Source organism: Bison bison, unplaced genomic scaffold, assembly GCF_000754665.1.
Source record: "Bison bison bison isolate TAMUID 2011002044 unplaced genomic scaffold, Bison_UMD1.0 scf7180017864343, whole genome shotgun sequence".
NCBI classification, from domain to species: domain Eukaryota; kingdom Metazoa; phylum Chordata; class Mammalia; order Artiodactyla; family Bovidae; genus Bison; species Bison bison.
This window is the reverse complement of record NW_011494915.1, coordinates 2,095,060-2,114,925: the sequence shown is the minus strand read 5'-3', so window position 1 is coordinate 2,114,925 and position 19,866 is coordinate 2,095,060. Positions and strand designations below refer to the sequence as shown.

The 19,866-nt window shown below is 34.6% G+C and overlaps 1 protein-coding gene across 3 annotated transcripts in view; it reads left to right on the top strand.

The window, feature by feature from the left end:
* RANBP17 (RAN binding protein 17) overlaps positions 1 to 19,866 on the top strand; it is an 88,714-nt gene that overhangs the window by 31,110 nt on the left and 37,738 nt on the right. For all 3 annotated transcript variants that reach the window (XM_010854554.1, XM_010854553.1, XM_010854555.1), the window contains 8 exons: positions 383 to 448; positions 6,147 to 6,251; positions 7,032 to 7,197; positions 10,360 to 10,433; positions 12,635 to 12,754; positions 14,108 to 14,254; positions 14,774 to 14,946; positions 17,155 to 17,348. In XM_010854554.1, coding sequence (XP_010852856.1) covers positions 383 to 448; positions 6,147 to 6,251; positions 7,032 to 7,197; positions 10,360 to 10,433; positions 12,635 to 12,754; positions 14,108 to 14,254; positions 14,774 to 14,946; positions 17,155 to 17,348 — 1,045 coding nt within the window. The remainder of the gene's footprint in view (positions 1 to 382; positions 449 to 6,146; positions 6,252 to 7,031; positions 7,198 to 10,359; positions 10,434 to 12,634; positions 12,755 to 14,107; positions 14,255 to 14,773; positions 14,947 to 17,154; positions 17,349 to 19,866) is intronic.

The window sequence follows — 19,866 nt, the reverse complement described above, 5'->3', positions numbered from 1 at the left end:
CTCAGTAACCTTCAAGCAAATTTATAGAGCTAAAAATGGTTTTTTGTTCCTTATTTGTAGTCTTAGGAAAATGAAACTATTGTATTAATATTTTGAGGTTTAGTTTATTGTAAGTCACGCATGCTGAAGATATTTTATAGAATGTATGCAATTCTAAGTTTTTTCCCACTCAGCTATATATCTACATGTATCCTTCAAAGAATGAACATGAAATTATTTTTATCTGTGGACCTTATATTGATTTTTCTGTATATTTTAATAAATAAGAAAATGTGATGTTTCATAATTTAATTACTTGTAAATATTAACTGGTTTATGCATTAAGAACCAATCATGTGTCTCCATTTAGGCTAAACTTGTTTTTTTTTTTTTTTTCCCAAAGGGTGCTATGGAACACTGCATAATAGGAGTAATAATCCTTTCAGAATTGACTCAGGAAATGAACCTGGTAAGCCTTTCCATCTAATGGTGACATGAAGTTTGCTAAGTAATGCTGTTTCTTTGATGTAAAACTTTGTATTGTATAAAACTCTGAATAAGCAAGTCTTTTTTTTGGGGGGGTGTATTTTCTTGTTGGGATAATTAAGTGTTGGAACACTTTTATTGTTATTGAAAATAATAACAACAAGTAAAGTACTACAAAGAACAGGAAATTAGACATGCTCCTCTATGGTGGTTGGATAATTGTTCTTTTATATTCCATGTATATAGTAATATATTAATCATACAAATAAATTGTATGCAAAAGTAAAACAAGCCTTTATTCCCTTACAAATAAAAGACAAGCAGTTTGGTGAATTGATTTCTCAATAATGGATACACAGCTGCTGCTGCTGCTGCTAAATCACTTCAGTCGTGTCCGACTCTGTGCAACCCCATAGACAGCAGCCCACCAGGCTCCCCGTCTTTGGGATTTTCCAGGCAAGAACACTGGAGTGGGTTGCCTTTTCCTTCTCCAATGCACGAAAGTGAAAAGTGAAAGTGAAGTCGCTCAGTCGTGTCTGACTCTTTGTGACCCCGTGGACTGCAGCCCACCAGGCTCCTCCATCCATGGGATTTTCCAGGCAAGAGTACTGGAGTGGGGTGCCATTGCCTTCTCCAGGATACACAGCAGGACTCATCAAAAAACAGGCTACTTGGCACTCACTTGCTAGCTTCAGTTTTCACCCTGTAAAAGCAGAATTTGCAGAAGCTACACTTCCCCCACCAGTGCCTTTATGAGCTCAGCAGTTGAGCACATCCTCACCTGTTTTTGTTTGCTTTTGTATTTAACATGGTTCCAAACAGAACAAAAGGAGGAGATGGGTTTTATATGGAATAATGTTATAATAGAGGGAAATGTAGTGTTTATATTTAAGAATTTATATAAGTGTTTATATTTAAGAAGTACAGCTGGCATACATTATGTTAGTTTCAGGTGTAAAATACAGTAATTTGATGTATGTGTGTGTGTATATATATATATATATATATGAATTGCTGATCACCACTTAAGTCTGGTAAGCATCTGTTGCCATACAAAGCTATTAAAATATTATTGACTATTCCTCATGCTGTACATTATATCCCTGAGACTTTTTTAATTACTCGAAGTTTGTACCTCTTAATCCTCTTTACCTATTTATCCAACTCCCATACCCCATCTCTGGCAACCACCACTTTGTTCTCTGTGTCTATGAGTCTTTCTGCTTTGTTTTCTAAATTCCCCATGTAAGTGGAATCATAGAATATTTGTCTTTCTCTGTCTGACTTATTTCACTTAGCATAATACCCTCTAGGTCTACCCATGTTACTGCATACAACATGATTTCATTCTTTTTAAATGGCTGGGTAATATTCCATTGTGATGTATATATGCCACATACTATTTATTCATTGATCTATTAATAAACACTTCCATATCTTGGCTATTGTAACTCATGTTTTCTTTGGATAAATACCCAGAAGTGGAATTGCTGGATCATATGGTAGTTCTATTTTTAATTTTTTGAGGACCCTCCATATTGTTTTCCATAGTGGCCGTGTTAGTTAACATTCCCACCAATAACACAAGGGTTCCCCTTTTTTCACATCCTTGCCAACACTTGTTATTTGTTGTCTATTTAATAATAGCCATTCTGAGAAATGTGAGGTGATATCTCATTGTGGTTTTGACTTGCATTTCCCTGAAGATTAGTGATGTTGAACATCTTCTCATATGTCTGTTGGCCATCTGTATGTCTTCCTTGGAAAAATATCTTTTCATGTACTCAGCCTATTTTTTATTCAGATTGTTTTTTGGTACTGAAGGTAGGGAAGTTTTTAGCAATTATGGCTTCAAGTGTGTTATGTGCTCTTTTCTTTCTGTCTTCTCCATCTGGGGCCCCTATAATAATGCAAATGTTAATATAGTTGTGGTTGTCTTAGAGGTCCCTTAAACTATTTCATTTTTTAAAAAATTCTTTTTTCTTTTAACTCTTCCACTTGGGTTGTTTCCACTACTCTGACTTCCAGATTGCTCATCCATTCTTTTGCTCCCTCTAATCTACTGTTGATTCACTCTAGTGTATTTTTCATTTCAGATATGGTATTCTTCAGTTCTGATTGGTTGTTTTTTTATATTTTCTATTTCTTTGTTGAAGCTCTCACTGAGTTCATCCATTTGTCTCCTAATTTTGGTGAGCATCTTTTTGACTGTTACTTTGAACTCTTTATCTGCTAAGTGCTTATCTCCATTTTGTTTAGTTCCTTTTCTGGGGTTTTGTCTGATTCTTTCGTTTGGAAGGTAATCCCTCATCTTCTCATTCTGTCTGTGTTTGTTTCTATGTAGTAGATATATCAGCTACATCTCCTGGTTTTGAAACATTGGTCTTAGATAAAAGGTGTTTTGTGGGGCCCTCTGGCACAGTCTCCCTGGTCACTGGAGTCAGTTGCTCTGGGCGCTCTATCTCCCCTGTATGGGCTGCATGTGCCCTCCTCTTGTGGCTGAGCCGGGATTGCTGCGGGGGTGCTGGCTTTGGGGCTGGTCCTGACCCAGCTGGCTGAGAGGGCTGGCTTTGAGTGCTGTAGGTAGGCTGATGTGCTGATACTGTGGTTTTCTCATTGTTTCCTCTCAGGGAGCATGTGATCTGATTTACATTTGGTCACTTGACTAAGATAGCCTCTACCAGGCTTCTTCAATTGTAAATTTATTCTTTTTTCCTTTGTAAGTAATAAATATTATGTGGGGAGGTACCTTATACTCTGAAAATACCTTATTAATACCTCATTAAATTTTTAATTTATTCATTTGTTCTTTCTATCAGCACAGATTCCTGGTTTCCAACTTTGTTTAATGTGTTATAGTTTGTTAGTAACATTATATTTTGACGTCCAAATTTTCCCAAATTTGGCTGTTAGAAGCCCTTTCAAACTGGCATCTCTGTTCATTTGACCTTTACTCACCATCCTTTAGGAAAAGGCAATGGCACCCCATTCCAGCACTCTTGCCTGGAAAATCCCATGGACGGAGGAGCCTGGTAGGCTGCAGTCCATGGGGTCGCTAAGAGTCAGACACGACTGAGCGACTTCACTTTTACTTTTCACTTTCATGCATTGGAGAAGGAAATGGCAACCCACTCCAGTGTTCTTGCCTGGAGAATCCCAGGGATGGCAGAGCCTGGTGGGCTGCCGTCTATGAGGTCTCACAGAGTCGGACACAACTGAAGCAACTTAGCAGCAGCAGCAGCACCGTCCTTTGGACATTTCCTTACTTCCTGTTACAAGGTGTTCCAGGCTTATCTTGTGTAGAACCAAGTACATACCTTTTCAGAAGAAGCTTCAAGTTCTGAAGTGCAATTGGGTTTTCTGATAAAAAATACATGGCTTCTGCAGAGACATTTTACTCAGCCTAGTTTTAGAGCATTAACAATTTTAACTATCATTTCTTAAGTACTTCTGAACCAGGCAATAGGGAGATCTACAATCCATAATGAAGATAAAATATTATAGTTGTCAAATGTCAGCCAGGTAAATTCATGAAGGATCAGTAACATGTGTCTTTTAAGAAAAAGATCTAAACTTGAGACTTCCAAAAAATTTAGAATTTTATGTTGTCTTGCTTTTTTAACAGCTAAGACTACTTATTTCACTAAATTCTCAAAACTAACCTATATTCACATATGAGAAAATTAAAGTTTATAGACACACCATATCTGTAAATGGGCTTCCCGGTGGCTCAGTGGTAAAGAATCTGCCTGCAATGCAGGAGATGCAGGAGACCCAGGTTCAATCCCTGGGTCGGGAAGAGCCCCTGGAGGAGGATGTGGCAACCCACTCCAGTATTCTTGAAACATAGTTATACAGTAGAAAATGGATACATAATCCCTCTTCTCAAAAACATTGAACATCTATAAATGAGTAAGCCACGTAGAATGTATTTGTTGTTGTTGCTATAGTTGTTGTAGCTGCTAAGTCATGTGCCTAGAAGGTAACTCTGAAATAAGACCTGGATTTGTAGTTTAGCTCTGTTGCCTACTACTTTGTTCAGTGTGTTTAAACTTATGTATCATTATCTGTAAAGTGAGAATGACACTTTCTGAAGGTCGCACTATGATTAGTTAGGTAAATTAGTAGCACAAGTCCTAGTACGTACAAGTGCTCAGTAAACCCAGGGTTCTTCCCTCTGTATTATAGATGTGCATGCTGTGCTAAGTCGCTTCAAGTCATGCTTGACTCTTTGCAACTTACTGACTGTTGTCCTCCAGGATCCTCTGTCCATGGGATTCTCCAGGCAAGAATACTGGAGTGGGGCTCTTCCCGACCCAGGGATCGAACCTGGATCTCCTGTGTCTCCTGCATTGCAGGTGGATTCTTGACCACTGGGCCACTGGGAAGCCCATTTACAGATATGGTGTGCCTATGAACTTTAATTTTCTCATATGTGAATATAAGTTAGTTTTGAGGATTTAGTGAAATAATATGTGAAGGGTACATAAGTTGAGATTGTAATAATGGTATATGTTATTACTAATTTGTATTGAGAAATTTTTTTATATATTGAGGGAAACTGAAGAAACATACCTATTAAAAGACAGATGGACATTTGATTTTAAAAAAGGGAGAAATGCTGCAAATGCTAATTTAAATATTGCATAATGGATAGAGATCCCAGTAACTGCTTTCTGTAGTCACTTTGGACTTCTGTTATGTTTCATGTTCCTGTGAGTAAGTGTGGCATCTAAGTATAGTATGATGGAGCTTAGGAAGTATCAGATAATCAATTTTGATCCCACTGCTTTTTTCAAATATAAACATCAGTAAGGAAAATGGTTTATTTTCATTTTTCGGATAGCAAAAGGAACGCTATAGCAACTGTTGCCTGTGGTATTAACAAATCATTAGAGTATCAGACTTCAATTTTATTTGCTGTTTCCTGGTGATAAATGGAAATATTAATGGTATTAATATCATACTTTTTGCCATATTATATTTTAGATTAGAGGCTCAACAACTATTCTTGGTAAAGTTATTCTTAAAAATTACTTACTATTAACTAGTAAAATATTCAGAAGGAATATATTGTGGCTTATGTAATAAATCAAATTTCTGATTATTTATAATTTATGCCTTGGGATTTTTTTAAAGAATATCAAAATATATGAATCAGTGACATACGCATCTGGTATATATAGGAATATCACTTTCATATGCAAGAATTTTCTGTAGCTGATTCAGTTTACTGATTCACAGAAGATAAAAATTTTAAGATTATCTTAGAAATTTTTCTTTTTATAGATGGAGTCTGAGGACCAGGGAGGTTGTTTCTTCCCCAATGCAAAATATGCATGTCTCAGGAGTTGATAGTATCTATCTATTATTTTATAATGTGTGTTTATAATGCCTCTGAAATATTATTTATTCTTGTTTTTAATTTTAGGATCAGTATAGTTTGCAGAAAAAGCACTGAACTAAAACAATCCAGAAACATGGGATGCTAATTGTGGCTCTGCCATTATTAGCTCTTTGAGTAACCTTGAACAAATAACTTACCCTAGCAGATTTTTAAAGCTCTTCTAGCCCTATACTTTATGATTATTTGATCATTCATGTCACTCTTTCTTACATAGTGAACTTTTTCTTTGCTGTTTGGTAAGTCTGGTTAAATAAATTCATCTTGAACTTTTTAGGTTGATTATTCTAGACCTTCAGCAAAACACAGGAAAATAGCTACCTCATTTCGTGATACTTCTCTCAAGGACATTTTAGTGCTAGCATGCTCTCTTCTAAAAGAGGTAAGTTAATAATTGAGCACCCTGTTTCAGAAGAATTTCAGATGAATTCCCTGGTACCCCATTCTGCCTTTTGAGGAGTTATTGTGGATACTTTTAAGTACAGTTGTTGTTCAGTTGCTAAGTTGTGTCTGACTCTGCAACCCCATGAAGAGTAGGTATGCACAAATCTAAACAGTTCCAAAAAATTCACTTTTATTTAATAGGGATATAATAAAGTAGGATCCAAAGGTAGTTTGATAACTTGTCTTTGGGTAGTAGTTTCTTTGTTTTCTTACTGTACGTTATTGCAGAAACTAATTGAGACTTTTGAGAGGGGTCGGGATTATTCTCCAGAAGCTTACGACTGTCCCTCCATATTCAAACAGCCTCTGAGAACCTTTGTTAGCTGAACGTGTATCGTTTATTCATGAAGTCCCCCCACTTTTTCTTGAAGAATATTGTATTTTCAGTTTGTTCCAATTGCTCCTTTAAGCTAATGAATCCTGTACATTTATACATTTGTGCTGAGTAAAGTATTTGTCCTAAAGTTGCTTCTCACAACTGTAAAAGGTGACCTCCATTTTGCATTTAAATAATGAAAGGTTGTTATCCCCATTTTACAATATTAAGTTTGAGAATAGTCTATTACCGCAACATCCCTTTGCAATTTCTTTTCTTTTTTATTTCTTTCTTTTTTTAAACTAATTTTAATTTGGCACTGAAGTTATTTAAATTAGATTGAGTAAAAATTTTTAATTGATATATTTCATAATATTTTATTTGACTTTGAACCTTTTTCAGATATTGGCCAAGCCTTTAAACCTTCAGGATCAGGATCAACAAAATCTAGTAATGCAAGTCTTGAAACTGGTCCTCAACTGCCTTAACTTTGACTTCATTGGCAGTTCAGCAGATGAATCTGCCGATGATCTTTGCACAGTACAGATTCCAACGACTTGGAGAGCAAGTAAGAAGAAAGTTTAGTATAAGGAATGGTCAACATAAAAGACATAGGATTAAGCAATATTGTTGCATTATGTGCAATTATCTGTTTTTTACTTGGCAATCAAAAAGTTTAAAAAATTGTAACCCAAAGTAGCTGCTGATACCCAGTGTTGAAATCTGTTTTCCTCAATTTAATTCATAGTTACCTCATATTTTGATTTTGGAAAAAAGAGAAGACAGCTCTATTGTTGGAGGAAAATAAGTTTAGGTAGGGAAATGAAGAGTTCTGTTTTCAAATTTTCAGATAAACAGAGTAGGAGAGGGTATAACACTTGGCAAGAGATATCATCATTTTTTCAAAGTTATGAAGAGAGTGAATTAGAGTAGCTAACTTAGCAAAGCAGAATTGCAATTTACTTTTTTACAGAAAGGGATACCAAAAAGGAGCAAACGCATATGCTCTTACTCATCCTGGAAAGATGGTGACAGTAGGGTTTTCCTGTTGAAGTCAGATCGGGGAGTGGGGCTGATAGGCTCGGTGAAGAGCCTGTGTTCTGCACAGACACCCCCGGGGCCTTCTGTACCATCTGTGCTGCTCTGTGACTGCCCTTTTCCCTTCTTTAAGTGCACTTCCCTCTCAGTTCCCAAGACCAGAGCTTTTTTTCCTTGAGAAATTAAACTGGAGAGGTTTCATATTCCAGGGTATCAGATACAGTAGAGAAGGACCATACATTTGGTAAAAACTTCTAATATGGAAATCAGAGACTAAAACAATTAAAAGGAACTTAGTATCTTGATAGTGGTGATGAATGCATGAACCAACATATGTTGTAAAAATTGCACAGACTAAATACACAGATACCAACACACACGAACACCCACACAAATACATGTAATATTGGGAAAGCCAAATAAGATTGGTGGATTTTATCAATGTGCTTTCTTGATTGTAATATTGTGCTTTAGTTTTGTAGCAACTTACCATTTGGGGAAACTGGGTGAATAAAACATAAGATCTCTCTGTATTATTTCTTGCAATTGCATATGAATCTAATTATCTCAAGAAACATTTTTAAAGGGGAGAGTTAGTAGAAACAAAGTGAAGAGTAGAAATAAATTTCCAAAAGGGTTAATTAATATCCTCAGAGAGATTAAGAAAAAGTAATGCATTCCTGAAACATGAATAGAATATTGTTTCAAAAACAGAAGTTCAGAGACTGTTCCAAATGTAAAAGTTGCCAAAATAAAACATTGAGTAGAAGAGTTGGAAGATAAAGTTAAAGAAATATCCTAGAAAGTAGAATGAAAAAAAGCAGGAAGAGATTTATAGGAGGAAAAAAATATAAGAATATTAGAGTATGAAACTAGGAGGCTTGGCATTTATTAGGAGTTCAGGAAAGAACAGGAAAAGCAGAAGAAAATTTGCAAACAATACCAAAATTTCTCAGCACTGAGACACATAAATATTCAGATTGAAAGATCCAATAAGTACCCAGTTACATCATTTCATAATGAATGAGAAAAATATATACTAAACTTCATAATCATGACATTTCAGAATAAAAGTGATAAAGATCCTAAAATCTACCAGAAACAAAGTCACCTATAACGGACTGGGATCAAGAATAGTATTAGACTTCTCAACAGTAGCACTGGAAGCAAGAGGGCAATGGAGTAATAATATCCCCAGATTTCTGAGGGAAAATAATTTTCAAACTAGACTGAAATTATCAAGTATAAGAGAATAAAAATATTTTCAGACATGTAAATTATTCTGAAATTTATCCTTTATGTGCCTGCTCTTAGGAATCTACTTGATACACAGGCCAAGAAAATAGAGGATATGGGGTTTTGGAAAGCTTTAACACAAGAAAACAGTCAGCAGACATAAGATAATTATGTAACACATTTGGGAACAGTCATTCTAAGTTGAAGAAGGCTCTGGGAGGAAGGGTGGGAAAATGGAAATGAAAGTTTTTTAATGTTATTGACTATGTGGAAAATAGCATGAAGAACATTTTACACATCTGTCAGAGCATTTGGAAAGAATTAGTGACAGATATCTGTCTATACAACTAAGTACAAAAAAGATGGTATGATTAAATCCAGGGAGTGTTAGAAATGTGATATAATCATAGTTTACTTGGCTTAGCTGTTAGAATTATTTACGTAGTCATAATAAATGCATAGAATTGACTTAATCTCAAATTGTTATAATAGTAGATGTATTTTTGAGAGAAGATGGTTTGTAGGAAGAGTGGTGGGAGTAGAGGGGTGAGTGATTAGACATACTCTGTAACAAGTTCATTTGATATCTAAAAACAGTCAAATAAAAACATGTAGTACATACAGCCAGAGAAGACAATGGCAACGCACTCCAGTACTCTTGCCTGGAAAGTCCTATGGACGGAGGAGCCTGGTGGGCTGCAGTCCACGGGGTCAGGAAGAGTCGGACATGACTGAAGCGACTTAGCAGCAGCAGCAGTACATACAGCATGTCATTTGGAAACATATTTAAATATAGCTGCTGCTGCTGCTGAGTCGCTTCAGTCGTGTTCGACTCTGTGCAACCCCATAGATGGCAGCCCACCAGGCTCCCCCGTCCCTGGGATTCTCCAGGCAAGAACACTGGAGTGGGTTGCCATTTCCTTCTCCAATGCGTGAAAGTGAAAGTGAAGTCGCTCAGTCATGTCCGACTCTTAGCGACCCCATGGACTGCAGCCTACTAGGCTCCTCCATCCATGGGATTTTCCAGGCAGGAGTACTGGAGTGGAGTGCCATTGCCTTCTCCGTAAATATAGCTAAGAGTTGAAAAGTAGTCAGAATGGAGTAGGGGACTGCTCTTTTTTACTGTGTACTTTTTAGTACTGTTTACTTTTTGATATTGTTTGAATTTTTAAATGTTTATGTTATTTTAATATAAATGAAAACAGTGAGAAGATTCTCTCAGTGAGAACTGTAAATGCTACATAGAAATAAGGAGCATCTGATCTAATTCTATCTTCGTATTATTTCCATCTTTCAAAGGGAAATAGCTAGAAATTTAAAAGGAATTAGCCTAACTAGAAATAAAGATTGGCTACATGCTGAGGTCTTAGAGTTCTTGGTTTGTATGATAATGTCTTACTGTGCTAAATATCACTGAATGAAAAGTAATGGTGTTAGATTTTTTTTTTTTTTTCAGTTTTCCTGGAACCAGAAACATTGGATCTTTTCTTTAATTTGTATCATTCACTTCCACCACTCCTATCTCAGTTAGTAAGTAAAACTCATTCATTATTTCATTTAAAAGTACCTGTGATATTTATCTCAGGGTGGTACATATTTACTTTATTTATATTCTTGATTGAGTTTACCTCTCATAAGAAATTCTTAACACCATCTATCTGGGATATGTATTGCTTAACCTATTTGTCAATTTCTACTTATAGTCCATAGTTCCTGCCATTTCACTGGTGAGCCCAAAACCCATAACTGGTGATTTAGTTCATGCCCATAGCCAAGACAACCTATCAACCTCTAAAGATCTTTTTTCCTACTCAGTCCCCAGCTCTTCTTCTGGTACTCAGTCCAGCAGTTTGCCACACCACCTGGTACCTTCCCTTCTCTTAACCTCTCTCCAGCTCTTTCTTCACTGCGTGGCTCCATGTCAGGCTTGCCATGCAGCCCCCATCAGATGTCTCCAAATGAGAAACCAGGGGTATCTGCTCACTTGGTTTTATGTTCATCACTCCAGTTGTTCATTTTCTTTTTTGAATCAAGTTCTATTGTATGCTAAAAAATTCAGACTCTTTGGTTACATAGAAATTTGAGATTCTGGATTCCATCTTTGTGGAATCTAAAAAAGAGACCAGGCAAGATTGAAAAAAAAAGAAAAAGTTGTCACTTTAATATCTAAGCTTGTAGAAGTAAAATTGGAGGATTCTTATATTGTCATTTCCTGAAAAAAAAAAAAAAAAGTTTGATTTAAATATGAGCGGTATGTTTGTTTAGATATGTCATTGCCTAGAAGGGAGGAATAGGTTGACAAAAACACTGCCCCCTCTCCTTCTTAAAAACATGCTTGCTCTTGAAACGAGGGTTTTATTAAGGGGATGGTTTTTAAACTGGTTTTCACAGGACACTCATGTTTCTAGATGGTACCATAGAACTTCAGCCTTCTGTAGTTTAAAAAAACCATGGTTTCATGCTATGTTTACAGTTATGTTTAGGGATAAAACAAACAAGCTACTGGTGCTTAAAAAGTAGAATGGAAAACTGCTTTAAGAGAGTGTTGCTACCATTTACTGTGCATGCCCTATCATACGATTCTTACCTCACTTCATTCTCACAGTGGCCCTGCAAGGTGAGTATTGTTATCCTCACTATGTAAACAAGTCAACAGACCCAGAATGGCCTAAGTGACTTTCTAGATTTTAGAGCTGAGGTTCAAACTCAGTGGTTTTGGCCCCAAACCTCTACATATTTTTAACTGTATTAGTCGTTCCTAATTCTACACATTGGAAAGAAGTTTTGTTTTTTGGGATGTTTGTTTGCTTGTGTTTTTTTGCTTTTAACATTAAGGACGGTGACAAACCGAGTAACATCTAAACTGATTTTTTTGCCCATATTCTCATCCTTGCCTTGAGACCCAGACATTTTGTGTGAAATCTCCTAACTGAAATATTTAGATATTGACAGATAATTCTATTTTTTTATAAGTGGGCAGATACACATATGTGGACCAAAACAAAACATATGTGGGCCAGTTTGGGGCCTCTCAATTAATAAATGAAAGGCTTCAGTGAATTCCAGTAGGATAATTAAGAACCTGAGTAGTGAAATTGTCTAATAAAGTATTAACTTAAAGAAGATAACTAGGCCAGGGATAGATAATCTGTGAGAATTTTTATAGGCTATCTAACTGTTTCAGGAACATTTTCCAAATTGTTCTCAAGATATTAATAAATGGTGTGGGCAAGATGGTCTGTCACCAGATATATTTGGGACATGCTAGATTAAATAAAGTTACAGATTTTTTCCTACTTATAGGATACTGCAGAGCATTTTGTGTAGTATTTCCTAAACATATTCTGCAACAACACGATGTTTTCATTTTTTCATTTTGGTGAAGCACCTGGTTCATCAGTTTGAAAAGGTTTAGGCAGCAACAGCAATTGGGAGCCTTTTGAGTGTATTCAGATCCTGGCTCTGCTCTGGTGTATCTAATATATCTAATATATACAAAAATATACAAAAATATTAGAGGAATTTTATATACAAACAGAAATTCTAATGGTGGGATTGAAGATTTATGGATGGTGGTAATGATCAATGATATTTAGTTTATATTGTTTTTTGGATTCTATAATGCTTTTTCATCATTAAAATTTTAAAAATTTTAATGTAAAAACTAGTGTTCCTTTCGTGTGGCCACAGTTACTTTTAAAGTTGAAATGAATTGTTGTTCCTGTTTTCAGGCACTTTCGTGTTTAGTTCAGTTTGCTTCTACAAGAAGGTCCTTATTTAGCAGTCCTGAACGTGCCAAGTACCTTGGTAATTTAATTAAGGGAGTAAAAAGGATACTTGAAAACCCTCAGGTATTTATGAAGTAATTTAATTAACATTAGCATATATAAATACGGTTTTTCTGCTGAAAGGTGCATAATAAACTTATGACATGGTTATGATTCTGGAAGAAAATACATATCACAGTCTTCTTTCTTAGCTTGCGTCTGTAGTATAAATGGGCAGTTTTTAAAAGTACATGTTTTCCTGACTGATGTCTGTGTTGTTTTTATTTTTCCCATAGGAATAGAAGTTGCATATTTTATTATGTTTCTGCTTTTTTACCATTGTGTTTTGCTTGTATTTCTTAAATTACTGAAGCGATTAGAGTTATATCTGTATTCTAAACTAGAAGACAGTATAAATCTGGATGTTAATATTGAAATAAGTGGCTTTAAATTATGAAATAATATCTTTTTGTCCTCTTGTGGGCAGTAAGAGTTTGTAGATTTTTAAATCTACTCTCTATGTTAACTGCAAATCTTCAATGGCAATATTCATTTCAGAGAATTGCAAAGCCATTATTTAATTAGTGATTTGGGGTGTCTGGATAAAATTTGTTTCACTTTAGTTTATATCTGTAGTGAAAGTACAGATTTTAAAAGATTAAATGATGATTTAAGGAGGTTTATCTAAGTCTTTTGGCTGTTAATAACTTTTGGGAGAGACAAACTTCTCAAACTATAAAGATAATAATACACATCCTGTCTTCAAGGGGCTCCCTGGGGACACCTTTCTTGGTCTTTCGTTTTAACCTGTCCTTCTCCCAGAGTTCCGTCTATATATTATAGTACTTTTGTTAAACTTTCTGCTGTACATTGCAGCAGTTTATATGAATGATTTAGAGACAGGGAGTTGCTTGAGAACATCATGCCTGTGGGTACTCAATAAATACTTGTTGAATTAAAATATATTTCTGTTATTTATGTGTACACATTTAATCTAAGTGTAGTGGTATTGCTCTTTTCTAGGATTTCAAGAGCCATTCTTGTTTTCCATCTTACATATTTTTCAGCTCTTGTACTGACTTCTGTCTAACCCACAATACACACATACACATTTGCTCTGTCTGTCTCTCAATTCTCTCTCATGCAAAGTTTTTGGGTGATATAATGGTTACCAAACATTTGACTTAGTCATCATGGTCAAAGCTTCCTCCGAAGCCTCTACTATGATTTCCTTATTACTAATCATTTATGACAACATTAAGCCCAGTGGGAATCATTTTTTTTTAAACTGATACCTACCCAGTTGATGCAAAGTGCAGTAAGTACCCATGAAAACACTGAAACTTAGTAAAATACTCTTGGAATTTTATTGATGGTGATTAGTTTGGTTTATTTTTAAGTTTTTAAAATAGCCTTTCTTTTTGTCTCATAATTTAGGGTTTGTCTGATCCAGGTAATTATCATGAATTTTGTCGATTTTTGGCTCGTTTAAAGACAAATTATCAGCTAGGAGAATTAGTTATGGTGAAAGAATATCCTGAAGTTATCAGATTGATTGCCAATTTTACCATTACTAGTCTACAGGTAAGTAAAAATACATTGTTGATGCTAAACTGTAAATAGAATACTTTCTTGATAAGATTTGGTAGGGATTTAAAAAAAAGTCTATTAAAGCACTTTGCTAAAAATATTCATTGCAAGATTTTAGGAAAAAGTTCTTTGTAACAAATTTTATAATAATAATTTAGAGGCCATCTGATTATCTAATAATTAAAGAGTGAATTGAGAAACTGTGGAAAAATCTATGTGGAGAAATAAAATAAAGTTTTACAGATTAGGTTTTGGAAAAATTCTTTTTATAAGTTTGGGGAGAAGTTTTAAAACCATATTTTCCGCATGATATCAGCTCTTAAAAAATATTCATGGAAAGAAGATTAGAAGGATGTTCACAAAGATTTAAAATTTGCTATGTTAAATGTTCATTAGTGTTATAATCAGAATAAGTTTAGTTTTAAATGTATGTTTAGTTATTTTGCCTCTGGAGTTCTTATTCTAGGAAGATATGATACCAGTTTAAATAACATTTGCTTTATTTTTTTGTAGCATTGGGAATTTGCTCCCAACAGTGTTCATTATTTATTAACTCTGTGGCAAAGGATGGTAGCATCAGTTCCTTTTGTGAAATCAACTGAACCCCACTTATTAGACACTTATGCACCAGAAATCACGAAGGCCTTTATCACTTCTCGCTTGGAATCTGTTGCCGTAGTTGTGAGGTATTGAAAACTAAATGTTTTTATTGAATTTTCATCTTCTGCATCTTGGAATTTTTTTTCAAATGGAAGTATAATTTACCTGTGGTAAAATTTGACCTTTTTCAGTTTTGTGAATTCTGACAAATGTATACATTTGTGTTTAACTAATGATACAATCGAAATATAAAATAATTCCGTCACCCTAGAAAGTTTTTTTAGGTTCCTTTGTAGTCAGACCTTTCCCGATCCTTAGCCTCTAGCAGTTATTAATCTGTTTTGTTTCCCTAAAATTTTTGCCTCTTTTGAATGCTTTGTAAATGAAATCATACAGTGTGTAGCCCTTTAGTCTGGCTTCTGTCCCTTGGCATAATGCATTTGAAATTTTTCCATTTTATGTCAGTAGTTCTTTACTTTTTATTCTGAATAGTATTTCATTTTATGAATATATCATAGCTTATTAATCCATTCATCTTTTGGATTCTTTGTGTTTAAGTGTTTCTATACAGATTTTTGTATGAATGTAAGTTTTTATTTCTCCTGGGTAAATACCTAGGTGTGAGATCTGGATTGCTAGGTAAATGTGTATTTCACTTTAAAAAAAATTGCCAAACCATTTTCAAAAGTGCCCATTTCGTTCAGCATTCCTACCAGCAGTTTATGAAAGATCCAGTTGCTTTGCATCCTCATCAGCACTTTACAGTCAGTTTTAAAAACTTTTAGTCATTCTGATAGATGGGATGCCTCATTGTTGGTTTAAATTGCATTCCCTTAATGACTAATAGAGCTTCCCTGGTGGCTCAGATGGTAAAGCATCTGCCTGCAATACGGGAGACCTGGGTTCGATCCCTGGGTTGGGAAGATCTCCTGGAGAAGGAAATGGCAACCCACTCCAGTACTCTTGCCTGGAGAATCCCACGGACGGAGGAGCCTGGTGGGCCACAGTCCCTGGGGTTGCAAAGAGTCGGACACGACTAAGCGACTTCACTTTCAATGACTAATAATGGTGAGCATCTTTTTGTGCTTATTTACCATTTCTATATACTCTTTGGTAAAATACCTGTCAAATCTGTTGCCCATTTTTTTGATTGGGTTGTTTGTTTTCTTACATTGAGATTTGAGAGGTTGGTCCACTTTGGTCACAAGTCTTTTTATCATATGTGTTTTGCAAATATTTTTTCCAGTCCATTGCTTGCCTCTTCATTTCCTTAACAGAGCCTTTCGAAGAGCAAGAGTTTTAAAGTTTGATGAAGTCCAATTTATCCTTAATTTTTTTCTTCTAGAAGTTTTATACTTTTAGAATTTAAATTCAGGTCCATAATCCATTTTGAGTTAACTTTTGTATATGATACAGGGTAAGTCTCCATGTTCTTTTTTTCCCTTTTTTTCCTTTATGTATATTGAAAACTGGTTATCTCTAACACCATTTGTGGAAAAGACTCTCCTTTCTCCATTGAATTGTCTTTACATTGTTTCCAAAAATTAATTGATCACATATGTATGGTTCTATTTCTGGACTCTATTCTCATTAATCTATATGTTTCTCCTGCTAATACCCTGCCTTGAGTACTGTAGCCTTATAATAAGCTTTGAGATCAGGTAGTGTGAGTCTTCCACCTTGCTTTTCCCTTTTAAAAATTATTTTGGCTCTTCTTTTGCTTAAATTTTAGGATCATCTTGTCAGTATCTACAGAAAATGTCCTTCTGGAATTTTGACTATGATTTCACTGAATTTGTATAATTTATTAATTTGGTGGAAGAATTGACATCTCAGCAATATTGAGTCTTCAGGCAATAAGCGTGTTTATCTTTTATTTAGCTCTTATTTCTTTCGTCAGGGTTTTATAGTATTCAGTCTTTAAATCTTTACATATCTTTAATTAAGATTTAATTAGTATTTTAAGTTTTCTGGTGCCTTTCGAAGGTAATATTTTTCAGATTTACATTTCCATTTGTTTATGTTAGTATATGGTAATGAGTTCTGTATATTGATCTGTATGTTAGCAACTTTGTAAACTCACCTGTTAATACGAGTAGCTTTCATATAGTTTCTTAGGTACTTTTATATACATAATCATGTTTTCAGTTATAGACATTTTACATCTTTCCTTCAGTGTCTTTTATTTCTTTATCCATGATAGAATTTTGATTTAACTTAAATAGAATTTATTTGTGGTGAGTAGAAGTATGTCTCATTCTAATGTTGTCTGTCTTCCTATTATGTATTTGCAGAGATAATTTAGATGACCCGCTGGATGACACCACCACTGTATTTCAGCAGCTGGAGCAGTTGTGCACTGTTAGCAGATGTGAATACGAAAAGACATGTACTCTTCTTGTACAGTTGTTTGATCAGAATGCACAGAATTACCAAAAACTTCTGCATTCAGCTTCCAGAGTAACTGTGGACATGGCAATTCAGGAAGGTCAGTACATTTTATATGACTATTTAGGGTATTATGTTGAATTTTAAGTAGCTTCATTAATCAATTTATTTAATAATTTTATTGTAATTTATTTTTATTTATTTCCCCAATTTCTGTTCTTATAGTAATCAATTAATTTTATTAACCTTCTGGGTATTTTGGTGGCTTGATGATTTTAATTCTTATAAGATTTGCAGGGAATATTTCTCTCTGGAATCAGTATTAAAAAAAGCTGATGATGATCTTTGAGTAGAGTTTATTAACTTATAACTGTCTTTTAAGTAATTATGTTTCCTTCTTAGCTATAGCTGACTAAAAATTTTGAGCCCAATGTTGGCCAGTTAAAAGTTACGTAAGACCTCATCATGGTTTTATATTTGTTTATTAGCCTTCATCATGGCTTTTTTTTATTATTATATTTTAGTTTCACAATTTCCTCTTTATTTTTCATTCTTTACTGAAGAAAGATTTATTTCTGTGTATGTCCTTAAATCCTTTCTGGAAAATAGGAAATTAAATACACTTTTCAGATTTTTATATGAGATGACTTATGAGAATGGAACTGGCTGTATATATTTCTAATAGAAGGCAGTTTAATTATAGTGCAAGGATGTTTTTCTTTTTCTTTCATGTTTGTTGATTTTATCTTGTTTGGAAAGTGAGTAGTAAGTGATGATAGTCAAAGTTTCAGTGATTTTTCCATCTAAACTCTTTAAAAAAATTCTTTGAAAATTATCCTATATATGTTTACAAGATGTCATCTTAAAATGCCTTTTGTTCATTTTCTGTTTTGCTTTTTGAATCATATAGTACTGCTGAGGGTCTGGATAGAGAAATAGCCTTCTTTAAATGTTCTCTTCCATACCTCTTGTTATGAATTAAACGAGGGAGAACTAGCATGTTGTTTCATAGCATTTCATCTTCATGATTGATTTCTTTCTTTAGTAGAGTTTTGAAAAGTATTAAATATCAAATACATCTAAGTATTGATATAGTAGCAGTAAAAACACCGTCACATGACTTAAACAGCAGGTCAATACCAACCTTCGCTGTTGCCTTTTTTCTGCCAGCAGAAAATGCTTGCTGTTTATCAGTTGATGCCTTTTCTTCATAGTTTTACTGCTGCTGCTGCTGCTGCTGCTAAGTTGCATATAGATATATAATCTGAAAATAATGCATAGTTTTGCATATTTTTGAACTTTATACAAATAGAATCAAAATGTATTTATTCTTTTACAACTTGCTTCATTTTTTCTGTGTTGTGTATGAGAGTTTATATTGGTGCTATAGATATAGTTCCTTCATTTGTACTGCTGTAGTGCTGCAATTTATTGATGCATTTCTTGTCAATGGGTAAAGCTTGTTATATGTATTCATTACATAGCTTCAGTAGATCATGCCAAACTATATTTTACAAACAGTGATTATACTACTTTATATCCCACCCATTTTGATCCAGTTCCTCACCAACAGCTCATAATGTTAAACTTTTTGTCAGGCTAGTTGAGGTAATATACCTCACACATATTTTACTTTTCACTCCTATGGTTATTAATGATGTTTAGTGTTTTATGTTTATTGACTGTTTGCTGTCATCATCAGTGATATATATGTTCATGACTTTTCATTCTCCTCATCATTTGGTTTATTGGTTTCTCTCTTGCTGATGGAGTGCTTTACAATGTTTTAACACTAATCTTTTAGTTGTTTAAATTGTGAATATTGCCTCAAGTTTGTGACCTGTCTTTACATATAACTAATGTGTCTGTTCTCTTAGTTTTCATATCAAATTTTGATTAACTCACCTAACTTTTGAAGAGATGTTATATTTACATTGTCCAGAAAAAAGGAAATTAAAATGTGTTCTGTTTCAGTATTGTAATCTGTCTTCCTATTCTTCACTCTAACAAATTATGATTCTTGCTAGTTTTGCATCTTTCAAAATTTTCTGTTTGCATATACAGTTAATAAATATGTGAATTCTTATCCAGTCTTACATGGAATGTGGCATACCACACTCATGTTCTACTCCTTGCTTTTTCTCATTTAACAATGTATTTTATAGTTATTCTCAAATGGAGAATACTTTTTTAAAGATGAACAATATTTTATTTTTTTAATGTATCATAATTTAATTAACTGTTCTCTCCACTGCTGAGAGTCATTTGAATTGTTTGTAATCTTCTGCTATTAAAACTAATGCTATTAGTTTTAACTTTGTACTTTTACAAATTACTTTATAGTAATACTAAAGTTAATACTAAAGCATACTGAAGTGTCGGAGAAGGCAATGGCACCCCACTCCAGTACTCTTGCCTGGAAAATCCCATGGACGGAGGAGCCTGGTAGGCAGTAGTCCATGGGGTCGCGAAGAGTCGTACACGGCTGCGCAACTTCACTTTCACTTTTCACTTTCATGCGGTGGAGAAGGAAATGGCAACCCAGTCCAGTGTTCTTGCCTGGAGAATCCCAGGGACGGGGGAGCCTGGTGGGCTGCCGTCTGTGGGGTCATGTCTAA